This window comes from Aethalodelphis obliquidens, unplaced genomic scaffold (assembly GCF_003676395.1).
Source record: "Aethalodelphis obliquidens isolate GAN/ISIS:26980383/991018 unplaced genomic scaffold, ASM367639v1 scaffold44, whole genome shotgun sequence".
Lineage (NCBI taxonomy): Eukaryota > Metazoa > Chordata > Mammalia > Artiodactyla > Delphinidae > Aethalodelphis > Aethalodelphis obliquidens.
Genome location: NW_020837988.1, coordinates 8,527,265 through 8,539,334, shown reverse-complemented (window position 1 = coordinate 8,539,334; position 12,070 = coordinate 8,527,265). Strand labels below are relative to the sequence as shown.

Here is a 12,070-nt window from a genome sequence, read left to right as displayed (position 1 = left end):
CATGCCGTCTGACTCAGCTGAGCGCGAACACCTCACCCCTGTGACGGGGCCGTATCCGGCAGCAAAAGCCCTGGACCAGCAGAAGATCATGAGGAAACAGCCTCCTGGCCGCTCCCTAAACACCAGCCATGCGTCCTGACATTGGCACCAGCGCACCTGGGGGGTGGCGTGGCTCTGCAGGGTCACGTCTGGGGAGATGCAGATTCACACACCAGGGCTGGAAGGGACCTCTTGGCCCCTGCTGCCCACAGCGTGGCCCAGCGTCAGAGGAAGTTCAGTCAGCCCCTCGGCCCACCAGACCTGCTCGGTCAGATGTGCACTTGGGCAGAACGCAGCTGCTCCACCACCACCCCTACCCCACCCCATCCCAAGCCCCCAAGTCCACGGACCACAGGAAAACTCTCATTCAAAAAGGAAAACCTGAAAGAATTCAAAGCAAGGACTCGAGATACTCGCACACCCACGTTCACAGCAGCTCCACTGACAAGAGCCAAGCAGCAGGAGGACCCCAGGTACCCATCAACAATGGATGGATAAGCAAAGTGAGCTCTACACATAATGGAATATTACTGAGCCTTAGAAAGGAAGGAAATCCTGACACCTGCCACAACATGGATGAACCCTGAAGATGTGCAAAGAGAAACAAACCAGACACACAAGGACAAATATTTAGGATTCCACCTACATGAGGTACCCAGAGTAGTTAAATGTATAGAGACAAAAAGTAGGATGGTGGGTGCCAGGGGATGGGGGGAGGGGAGTTAGTACGTTATGGGGACAGAGTTCCAGGTGGTGAAGATGAAAAAGTCGTGGAGATGGATCACGGTGGCAGCTGACAGCAACATCATGTTTTTAACGCCCATGCCTTGTACACTTAAAAATGGCTACACCAGTCAGTGTTGTTATGTGTACTTTACCACCATTAAAAATCATTTTTAAAAGGTATATCAAAATCCCAGAATGTTCTGCCTGTTCAACCCAAAGGACACTTACTGAACATTTACTGAGCTCCGAGTCCCGGGATCAGAACTGGACCCAGCTTCCACTGGGCTTACAAGCCAGCCGGCACCTTAACACAGCCCATGGGGCCAAGAGCCTCCCTGCGGGGGCAGTAACAGCGTCCCACGGGACTGGCACTGCCTCCCCTGTGAGCTCGCTGTGAGCACAAGTCCGGGTCTGGACCCTCCGAGGATGGTAGCCAAGCAGAACACCCCCAAACGGAGCTGTGAATAGGAATCACGGGGCTCCCTGGCCTGGGACCCCCTCCAGGCAGCCCTGAAAATATTAGCATGCAGAGATGAGGCGTTCTCATGCTCCCTTTGCATCTGGCCACGACCCTCCCTACCTGGGAAGGAAGAAGAGGAAGACCCTCCTGTGCAGAAAACCCCTCCTCACCCCCTGCCCCGGGGGTACCAGCAGGGCAGTCACAGTCCCCTCCTGAGCAGGAGCCTGCCTCCCCACGGCCCAGTGACCGCCAGCCACCAAGAATGTGACAGCCTGTGCTAGCGTCTCAAACCCATCCAGCCCCGACACGAGCCTGCCCCGGCTCCTGCTCCCAAGTCCTGGGCTCACAGCAGAGGTTACACCACGGCCCTGTGGACCAATTAACAGGGGCCCTCCACAACCCAGAGATTCTTTGCCAAGTCTAACTCAAATCCAACTTGCTGCATCTCGGTCCATCCCCCGTGGACAGAAAGAGCTGCCAGTCCCCTCCCCTGAGCCTTCGGAAGTATACGCGCCCCCCTCCTCAATATTCAGCTTCTTCCTCCAAGACTCCAGGGCAAAGCCAGCTCCCCACCCCCCAAATCACTGCAGCACGGATGACCGGCACCTGCTACTCACCCTCCTGGCTCTTGGGTGGGGCCTCAGCCACGGGCGGCTGGGGCTTGGGCTCCAGCCTGCTCTGCAGCTGAGACATCGGGGTGGGTTCCGAATTCTCCAGGGTCTGGGGTGGGATGGGGGAGGCGGGCCCCTCGGCTGGCTTGGGCACCTGGATCTCGACCCTCTTGGGGGCTGCGTCAGCGGTGGGGATGGCGGGCACCTCAGGGATCTTGGAGGTGGGGGTCTCCATCCTCCGGTGGGCTGACTCCTGGGGCTTGACTATGGTGATCTCCGTCCTCCGAGGGGTGGGCTCTGGCGTCTTGTGGCCCAGTGCCTCGGCCCGCTTGAGCCCGAACCGGGACGGCCCGGCGGTGCCGGTGTTCTCTACCTGCTTGGACGAGATGTCGATGGAGATCTCGGTGCGCCGAGACACAGGCTCGGCCTTGGGGCCCGAGAGCTCGACCCTCCGCAGGGCAGCCTTGGGGGATCGCTGGCTGAGGGAGTCTACATGGCGGGCCGCGGGCTCTGAGTTCTTCACACCCAGGTCCTGGAACTTCTGCGTGGAGCTGGCCACAGAGGCCCGGAGCAGGGGAGTCTGGACCCTCCGGGTTGGGGTGGAGTTGGGCGTCTCGACCTCCTCGACCTCAAAAGATCTTTTCAAGGCTGAAAGAGAAAGCGAGGAGAACGTGGTAAGTAGAGCCCCTGGGAACATCCCGCTCACGGGGAACACCAGAGGGCAGCTGGCGGGGACGCTACAGCAAGGGGCCCCCGGGAAGACTCTTGCGCCCTTCACCTCTCAGGAAGAAGAGAGGACAGCCCCACTGTCCGAAGGGACTGAGGCACCCGCAGCCACGTGTTCTGGGAGAGAGAGAAAAGGCCAGAGCTTGGAGGACGCCCTCTGTCCTCTCTGTCCTGCCGTGGCCATGGTCCCGCCAGCTACATTTTCTATAAGGATGTTCTGGCTCAAGGGAGGGGCCTTTGATTTCTTTCCCTCCTCACCTCCGCCCAACCCAGACACCAGCAGCAAACACCACCACCAGCAGCAGCGGTGGAGAGACGTCCCCAGTAATAACAGCCACAACCATAACCAATCAGAATCTCGATGGGGGGACTTCCCTGGTGGTCCAGTGGTTAAGACTCTGCGCTCCCCATGCAGGGGGCCCGGGTTCGATCCCTGGTCAGGGAACCAGATTTCGCATGCATGCCGCAACTGAAAAGATCCCGCGGGCCGCAACTGAGACCCGGCGCAGCCAAATAAATATAAATAAATAAATACAAAAATTCACGAGAGAAAAAGAAAAGAATCTCAATGGGAATGTCACCACCATATCAGTAACAGCGAGGACAGTCAACGCTGGAACTTTTAACACAGGCAAGGCATTGGGCTTACTGTGCATAACCACACTTACCCACCCCCCCCAACCCCATGGTGTAAACGAGGCTATAATCCCCTGATACAGATGGGAAAACTGAGGCCCAGGTGCTTAAGCAAAGTGCCCAGTGGCGTGGGGTGAGTAGCAGAGCCGGAAGATGTGTCTAACTCCCAGGCCCAGGGTTCTTACTCCTTTCTGGTGGAATAATGGAGATCCTGGGCGAAGTTCACACCGCTGCCTTTCTTAGTCCTCACACCGGCTGCTTCTGCCTCCATCCTATACCACTTGCCCCAGCCGGACCTGGGCCCACGCAGCACACTGACCACCCAACTCCCACCCCACAGCCCAGCATTTCCACCCGTCCACCCACCGTCTCCGCCAGGATCTGCTCCCTCCAAGGCGGTGGGGACACTGCCTGAGAAGCCACTATCCCCACGGTTCCTGCAGCCATGCTGCAAACGAGAACCAGCTGCTCCCGGTTATAAGGACCAGAGCGGGAAGGGGCCCGTGGGGCAGGAACATGCCCCAGCTCCTTCCCAGCCGGGCCCACGGCGCGCCCTCAGCGACCCACAGTGTCTCTCCCACCCCCCTCCCCACCTCACCTCACAGCCCCAGGAGCCCAGGATTATAGGGATCCCCCCCACAATTTCCTCCCCCAGCCCGCAGCTGTTCCCCAGCCCCCCACACCAGCTCTCAGGGCCATTCTGAGCAGCCCTTCCCTCCAGTCTTCCTTCCTCCAAATTCCAACACAGCCCTCGTCTCTTCCCCGTGGACATTACCTCCTTCAGAAGACCAGGGTGGAGTGGGTGGCTGAGTGGGTGGGTGGCCAGGGGCATGTGTGCTCTGAAGCACTGGATGTAGGGAAGCAAAGGAGACCCCAGACCCTGATACCTGGCTGCCGGAACTACCAGTTTCCCAAACGTGACACCCCTGGGGGACCCTGTCTAAGCCCTGGGCACACCTCCTTCACAAAACCCCGGGTCACAAAGCTCGACCATCCCAGAGGCCCTGCAGGGATGGGAAATGTGCAGATTTCGGGAGCGGGCGCCTCACCACGCACTGACTCAGGGACACACCTGCTGTCCAGCTTCGCTGCGGCCAAGCAGGCATGTGTGTGCAATGTGGCCAGAGCTCCGGATTCAAGAGAATCTGAAAATCTGTGTTTTTTTAATATGTTATCTCCTGATTTTTAAATGCTGGCACAAACAAAGCAAAACAACCCCTTTAAAAACACTGTGCGGTCAAAGGAAATCACATCCAAGGGCTGCACTCGGCCAGTGGGCCCTGCCGTGACCTCAGGTTGATAAGGCAGACGGCCAAGCGCGGCAGGGGTGTGCCTGTGCAAGGACCCCAGCTGGCGCAGCTCTGCCTCTCACCGGGGGCTGTCCAGCAAGATACGCAGGGTACAAACTGCCCGTCCAAAGAAGCCTCAAGTGCCCAGGGAGAGGTCAAGTGCCTGCTAAACTGGCCAGAAAGTCCAGGGCTGAGTGCCCGGAACTCTGTCCTCTCATGGTTCCCAGGGCCTCCCGAGACATCTGGTCTACCCTCGCCCCGAGAGCACTGTCCAAACTGTCCCCGATAGTGGCTCCTGTCTGTCTGTGAGCTCCCTCGAGGAGGGGTCCACACCCCACCCGCCTAGGCATGTGCACGTCCAAGAGTACTTGGTGTTAGCTCCTTGGGGCCAAGTTGGGAGAACAGGACCTAGGTGGGTAAGGGCTCTTTCCCAGGTTTGCCCCACGGGAATAAGACGACCTTTTCCTGGGAGTCCCGACAAGATCTGTGCCCCTGTTTGGAGAGCCCCCTTCTTGGGGAGCCCATTTGAATGAACCTCCAACTGCAACTCATGAATTAAGACCCTGCGCCAAAGCAAAGGCCTCCCTGAGTCGGGAGGCCCGATTCGGCGATGACTTGGAACCAGACTGGCCGGCACACAGATCACTGCTCCCCGGAACACAAAGTCTACACAGAACGCACAAACCCGGCCCCATCCGCCACCCCCTCCTCTCTTGGGCTGCTCTGTGCTTCTTCCTGACACATGCCACCCCCTGGGCCCACACTGTCCGCATGCTTAGCCCTCGGCTGTATCGTCTATCCAGGCATTCACCGGCCAGCACCAACACCCCCATTTGTCTAGTTCTCTCTGAGAGGACAAGGGCTGTTCCCACCATCAGGACGGTCCCTGCTCAGCAAACATGCAGGGCTGTTGGGGGTTCTGGATGGCTTACGCCATCCCCAAAAACAAGCGCTGCCCCCACCCAAGGATTTCAAGTCCCCCCCCCCCAAAGCCAGGCTCACTCTTGCCTCCTCCCAAAGCCTGCCGTGGTGGCCCCGTGCAGTTCACGCCACTCCCTCCCGTGTCATCCCGATCGTCCCAGGCTGCCGGGACTGACTTCGGGGGAGGGGGGCTCCCTGGGAAGAGAGCCGGAGTCCTCTCCTCTGTTACACCACGAGCCAGCCCTCCAGCCCTTCCTGGGCCTCGGGTGCTTCTTCTTCACAATGTAAAGGCCAGACCGGATCATAGGTTTGTAACTGTGGGCCCAGAGCAGGGAGGTACCAGGCCCTCAACCCCATCTCAGCCTGAGAAGTTTCACTTTCCTCTAAGGTTCTGTAGGGAGTTGAACAGTGTCCCCCCGCCAACCTAAAAGCTACGTCCAAGTCCTAAGCCCCAGAACCTGTGAATGTGACCTTACTTAGAAAAACTCTTTGCAGATGTAATCAAGGTAAGGATTCAAGATGAGATTAGCCTGGATTTAGGGTGGGCTCTAAGTCCGGTAAGTGTCCTTATAAGAGAAAGAAGAGGGAGATCTGAGAGACACGGAGAAGAAGGTCATGTGACAACAGAGGCAGAGACTGGAGTGATGCAGCCGCAAGCCAAAGATGCCTGGAGCTGTCAGAAGCTGGAAGAGGCCAGGAAGGATTCTCTCCTAGAAGCTTTGGAGAAAGGTGGTGCTGCCAACACCTTGCTTTTGGACATCTGGCCTCCAGAACCATGGGAGTAAATCTCTGTTGTCTAAGCCACATTGTTTGTGGTCATTTGTTACATCAGCCACAGGGAGTTAACACAGGGACCGTTGGAGGGATGAAACCTCTGGGCTACAAGATTGTCTGGGGCCCTTCCCGCTGGTGCTGTCACGCCCACTCTGCACCCAGCCCCACTCAAGAAATGTCCAAGGACTTCCCGTGGCGGCCCAGTGGTTAGGACTCAGCGATTTCACTGCCGTGGGCCCGGGTTCAATCCCTGGTCAGGGAACTAAGATTCCGCAAGCCGCGAGGTGTGGCCAAAACGTAAAAAAAAAGAAGAAGAAGAAGTAGAAACGTCCAACGGATGGACCAATGGAAGCGTGGCCGAGCTCCAGAACTGCTGTATCAGGCACCCAGAGGAGGAAAAGCTGACTCCTTCAGGAATCACACAAAACCCCAGACGGTGGGAGAAGTCGTCACGAGAATAACATTGCTCTCGATTTACACCGGAATATTTGGTGATGAAACCAAAGATCATTTTTTAAGGCAGGCTGTGCGAGGGATGCCCTAGGAGCAGCCGCCTCTATACAGAGGATGTCATGACACAATTAGCACCCAGCTGGGAAGAGTTAGGAGACGGCTTGTCACGAAGCTGGCAGGACAGGGTCCTCCAGCATCCCGTCCCCCAACGGAAGTCCTAAACACACGCTCCAGGTCCTGCCCCAACACGCACAGCCACCCCTCCCTTTCCAGGGTCAGACTCACCCTGGAAACTCCTTCCACTTCCTCCGTGGAGAATGGCTATAATCCACCACGGCAGTGGGTGCTTTTTTCCACTTTACTCTTCTCCCCTCTCCCTGCGGAGAGGCAGCCCAGGGGGTCCAAGTGCGGCCGAGGAAGCCGGCAAGAGTGCAGACTGGAGGCCCCTACGTAACCGCATCTGATGGGGGACCGACGGGCAGAAAAGTGGCCTTTCACTGGACCAGGGCAGTGGAGAGTGGCGCTGTGCTGCTTCCTCTTTTGTCTGCAGGATGCTAGATGCCCTCAGAGGGCAGGCAAGAGACCCCCACACCCCCGCCCCGAAGCTGGACAGGACAAACGGCATGGCTGCGGGGCACCAAACAAACATGGGACCAGGCTGTACTGGGAGGGTCCCCGAACTGCCGCTGGGAGGGAAAAGGACTGACATCTCCCACAGGGCACGGGGGGCCCACCCATCCTCACACCATTTCCCAAATAAGAACGCCCCCGTTCTCCCTCTCGTGAAGTCAAGAACCCCCAAAGCCGGGCTTGAACACCGCTTGCTCCCCAAAGCCCTCCTCGGCCCCAGTCAGCCCTTCCCCGCGAGCACATGAGACTGAAGACTGCCGTGCCCTTTGGCCCACTGCTGGGAATTTACCCCCAGGAAATCATCAGACGTACAGAAAGATTTATGTACGGGATGTTTGCATCAGCATTAAAACAGCAAATGCTGGAAACAATTCGAGTTTACGTAGAGTTTTCTGAACCCATATGCCAGAGTCCTGCAAAGTCATCAAAATCACGGTTCTGAAGCTGAGAAATGCTGAGAATACTAAGTAAAAATAGCAGGATCCAAGCTGCATGCACGGGCCTGGATTCATCGCACACACACATGTGCAGGGTGCACGCACATTCGAGGAAAACAGCCACCTCTGGATGGAATTAAGGTGGCCGTTTAATTCATTACACTTTCCTGCCTTTTCCCAAGGTGCCTATGCTAATGTGGGTCACTTCATATTTTCAGGGGATAAAACCATCAGCGCTGCTCTTAAAAAACAAACCTCGCTACGAAGAGGGGGAGGGTGTGGATAACTGCACCTCCGGCCCGGCCTCTCCCGGTCCATCAAACACCTACAGTCTCGGCCGCTGCAGAGGCCAGGCCGCCTGGCCAGATGCAAACCTCCCGTCGTCCGTGCGCATGGGGGTCGAGGCAGGAGCAACCTGGATCTGGGCCTGTTTAAGGAGGAATGCGCCGCACACAAGAGGCCATTGTGAGGGCCCCCGCTCTGACCACAGGCACGCTGCCTGCCCGCAAACCTCTCCCCGCTCCAGGAACACTTCCTGGATCACACCGCGGGCCTCAGTCTGGGGAGGGGACACGAGCTGAGCCACAAAGCCCTGCTCCAGCCTGGGACAAATGTCACGCAAAGAAACGTTAGAGAACAAGGTCAAAACAAAGCCAGGGTCAGCTCCAGTGGGAGGAGCAACGTGGCCACTGCCCAGCTCAGGGGTCTGATTCTGGGCTCAGGCTCCAGGAGCATGGCCCTGGTGAAAGTGAGTCTCTTCCAGGCGGCAGCAGAGCAGGTTCTGTCCTGAGAAACAATGGCGACCTGGAAGCCAGGGTGAGACACCCAGGAAACACAGGGTGCCAGGCGAAGGACACCTCCTTGCTCCCTGGCCTGAGGCTGCAGGGAAAGGTCACAGGAAAAGTCAACCCCGAAGCTAAGTGCACGGGCCATCAGACTCACAGAATGAGTCCGGAGCGTGTGCGACCCCTGGGGTGGGCTGGAGGCAACCCCCCCAGTTCCTGCTCTCCCGTGAGGACAGGGAGCTGGGGCTGCAGCTGGGCGGACAAGCTCCCTCCAGGGCAGCAGGGAAGATGGAACAGGAATCGGTGGGCCAACGGGCCGGTCCCTGAAATAACAATCCTCCAGAGGAAAGGAGCCCAAGGCCACAAAAGCAAGATCTGGTCCAGGCGAAAGAACAAATTCACTGGGGAAAACCGGGCAGGGCAGGGCAAGGGGGACGATCCCAGGCAGAGGGCAGGGCAGGACAAAGGCCCTGCGGGCCTCGGATGAGCCGAGAGCTGGCCGGACGTGGGGGCCTTGCAGCCTGGATGCACATCGGACTCTTACTTTCAGGGCCTAATGCAGGGGCTCAAACAGGGGGCGGCACAACCACAGCCACCTCCGGGCATCTGCTTCCCCACGTGTGGTGCTGAGGCGCTGACACAGTGGTGCCCGGGCAGCTATCACGACTGTTGTTGGTATAACTGCCCTGTGTGTGTGCACCCCGGGGGGTGGGTGTGCACACGTGCATGTGTGGTCACCCCACTGGTGGCCGAGGCTGCACGTGCCTTACCCGTGTCCATCACACCCACGGCCAGTATCTTCCCTTGTGCTCGAGGGCCTCCCCCGGCGCCCCCCGTGGTGCCCAGGCCCGGAAGGCAGGAAGGGGTTAACAGTGCTTCCCTGGCACACAGCCTTTAGGCAGTAACTGGAGGTTCAACACTCTGGGGGGCTTGGTGCAGGGTCCCCCAGCACTCCCATGCCTGGGGACCACCTGGGATCACCTCCCACCTGAATCCTTGTCTCAGGAACTGCCTGGGGGTGGGCAGTGGAGGAGGGGCAGGGCTGAGAGGGCAGGTGAGAGCAGGTGGGGGGCGGCAGGCTCAGGGCAGGGAAGAGGATGCAGATGGGGAAAGTGGGAGGGGGTGTCCTCAGGAAGAAAAATAGTCCAAAAGGAAGGGCTTAAAATAGACACAGTGGCTAAGCAGAGCCTGGACAGGGACACCAGTAAACAGCACTGTCAGCGGGTGGCCCTGGGTTTCCCACTGAGAAACACAAGAAACCAGCCAAAGCCCAAACAAAGGAAGAGACAAGGCCCAGCCTGGCACTCACAGCTCAGAATCCTCCCCTTGGGCCTCTCCCCTGCCCTCCCTGGGCAGGCCTGGCTGGGCTGCGAACCCTGTCCAGTGCCAGCCCCGTCCTGCTTCCCGCTCCGGCTCCGGGTCCCGGCGTGCTGGCCGAGGGCACCGGCCGCCCTGGGCTCAGCTGCACACGTGGCTGAAGGCGGCACACAGCCCCTGCTCCGGGCCCTGACCAGACGCAGGCCTGCATCTCAGCACCCTGCACAGTCCCGCAGGGATGGCCGGCGCGCTCTGGACGACAGCACTGAGATGAGCCACTTTCACTCGGCCCTGAGGGGCCGTGCGGGGCGCGTCCAGTGTCCCTGAGAACTGGAGGTTCCCCGGGGGGTCTTAGCGCCCAGGTGAAAGATGTGAGGTCATCCCTCCACCCTGCAATTTATTTTGAGGATTGTCTTTTACTTCGGCTGTTAGGACACGGGCACCCCAGGGGGCCTTCCTGCTTCTCACAGCCTCCCCCTCAGGAGCCCTGGCCCACGGCCCACCCTGGAACAGCGACGTGGGAAGGAGGTCTGCCGTGCCTGCCAGTTGGGTTCCCAAGTTGGGCCAAGAGAAAGCAACAGGCCCCCTCCTCCCTTCCCAGGCTGCCACTCACCGCAGGGGGACCCTCCGCGCAGCCCTTCCCGCCCATGACATTTCCAGGCACAAAAAGAGCGCAAAGGTGATCCCTGGCCCCCTCAACTCAGGACACGAACAAGACCCCTCACAACGAGCAGGGAGCCCAGTGGCAGCTGTGGTCAACAGCCAGCCCTCGGATTCCAGACCTTCTCTTAATCCCCAAATTCATTACGTTAACTTCTCCCTGGAAAAAGCTCCCTAGCGCCCTGGCTAGCAAGGACACAGGCAGAACCAGCCCTCCCCAGCCCAGCTACACAGTGTAATCCACCCAGAATGGGTCCTGTCCAATTCCTTCCCAGGGCTTCCAGACCTCATGCCGTCTGCAGAGGACACCGGTCCAACAGTGGCCCCCAAAATGGTCTGAGTCCTAACTCCCGGAACCTGTGAACGTGATGTGGGCAAAGGGTCTTTGCAGATGTGATTAAGGCAAGGATCTCGAAGTGAGATCATCCCCCATTAGGGTGGGCCCTAACTCCATGACAGGTGTCCTCGTAAGAGACAGAAAGGAAGACACAGAGGAGAAGGCCGTGTGAAGATGCAGGGACGCGTACACAAGCCAAGGGACGCCGAGGATTCTCGGGTCACTGGAAACTGGGAGAGGGGCCTGGAAGAGGCTCTCACTCGGAGTCCCCAGAAGGAACCAACGCTGCCCACACCCGACATCCGACTTCTGGCCTCTAGACCTGGGAGCGACCAACCACACTGCTATGTTTGAAGCTCCCCAGTCTGCGGCACTTTGCAGCCGCAGGAAATTCACGCATCAAGAGAACAGATTTTTCGGCTGCCGTGGCCTTTCTCTTCAGCCTCCTCAGCCTCTGTTGATGCCAAAGCTACTTTCCGCAGTGACTCACCAGCTCGGGGAGGGGCACATGGGTGCCCTGGAATTGGGCTGGCTGGCAGGAAGGACCTCTCCCCGCTCAGCCTGCGTCAGCCATCAGGTCACCCCAGACCTTCACAGCTGCCAACGCCTGGGCCAGCAGCCCCTTCCTGCCACTGGCTGCCCGCTGGCCTCGGAGCCTCGCCCCCATCTTCCTGGGGCAGGGCCCTTGCGTCCAGCCCACCTGGGACGTCCCAGCTCACACCCGTTGTTCCACTGTCATCCATCAGGGCGCCCTGTTCATTCCCAACAGGGTCCCCATCGGGGCAATGAATTATCTGGTCGGCCTACCTAAGGCGGGTTCATTACCCGTGTTCCCCTCCCTGCCGTCAGAGAAGGGTCTTGGGGTGACGGCTCTCAGGGTCAGGGAGCAACCTGACAGTGGAGGCCCTGGCAGGCACCATGGGACAGCCACATAGCAACTTCTGCTTCAGGAAATCTCTCAACACAGAGAAAAACCACAGCAAACGCTCCGAGGAAGCCACTTCTCAGCCTGGGACCTCTTCTCGCTCCGGCCATCTACCGGTCCCCCTGGTTCTGGCGACACCGGGGTCATTCCGGGCAGACTTTAACAGTCACCCTAAGACACTGGACTTCCTTCTTTCCTTGATGAAGTTAAAGTTATGGGAACATGAGCACATTTAGACCCATCTGTCCTCCCCCTCTTAGGCCAGCTGTGGGCTCTCTCCACTAAAAGGACAGACGGAACGGGGCTTCGGAACGGGGCCGCGTGTGAGGAGATGCGGGCCAGAT

General features: G+C 58.8%; 1 protein-coding gene across 3 annotated transcripts in view; it reads right to left on the bottom strand.

Moving 5' to 3' along the window:
• SEPTIN9 (septin 9) overlaps positions 1 to 12,070 on the bottom strand; it is a 165,401-nt gene that overhangs the window by 77,427 nt on the left and 75,904 nt on the right. For all 3 annotated transcript variants that reach the window (XM_027080813.1, XM_027080816.1, XM_027080815.1), the window contains one exon: positions 1,843 to 2,484. In XM_027080813.1, the coding sequence (XP_026936614.1) occupies positions 1,843 to 2,484 (642 nt within the window). The remainder of the gene's footprint in view (positions 1 to 1,842; positions 2,485 to 12,070) is intronic.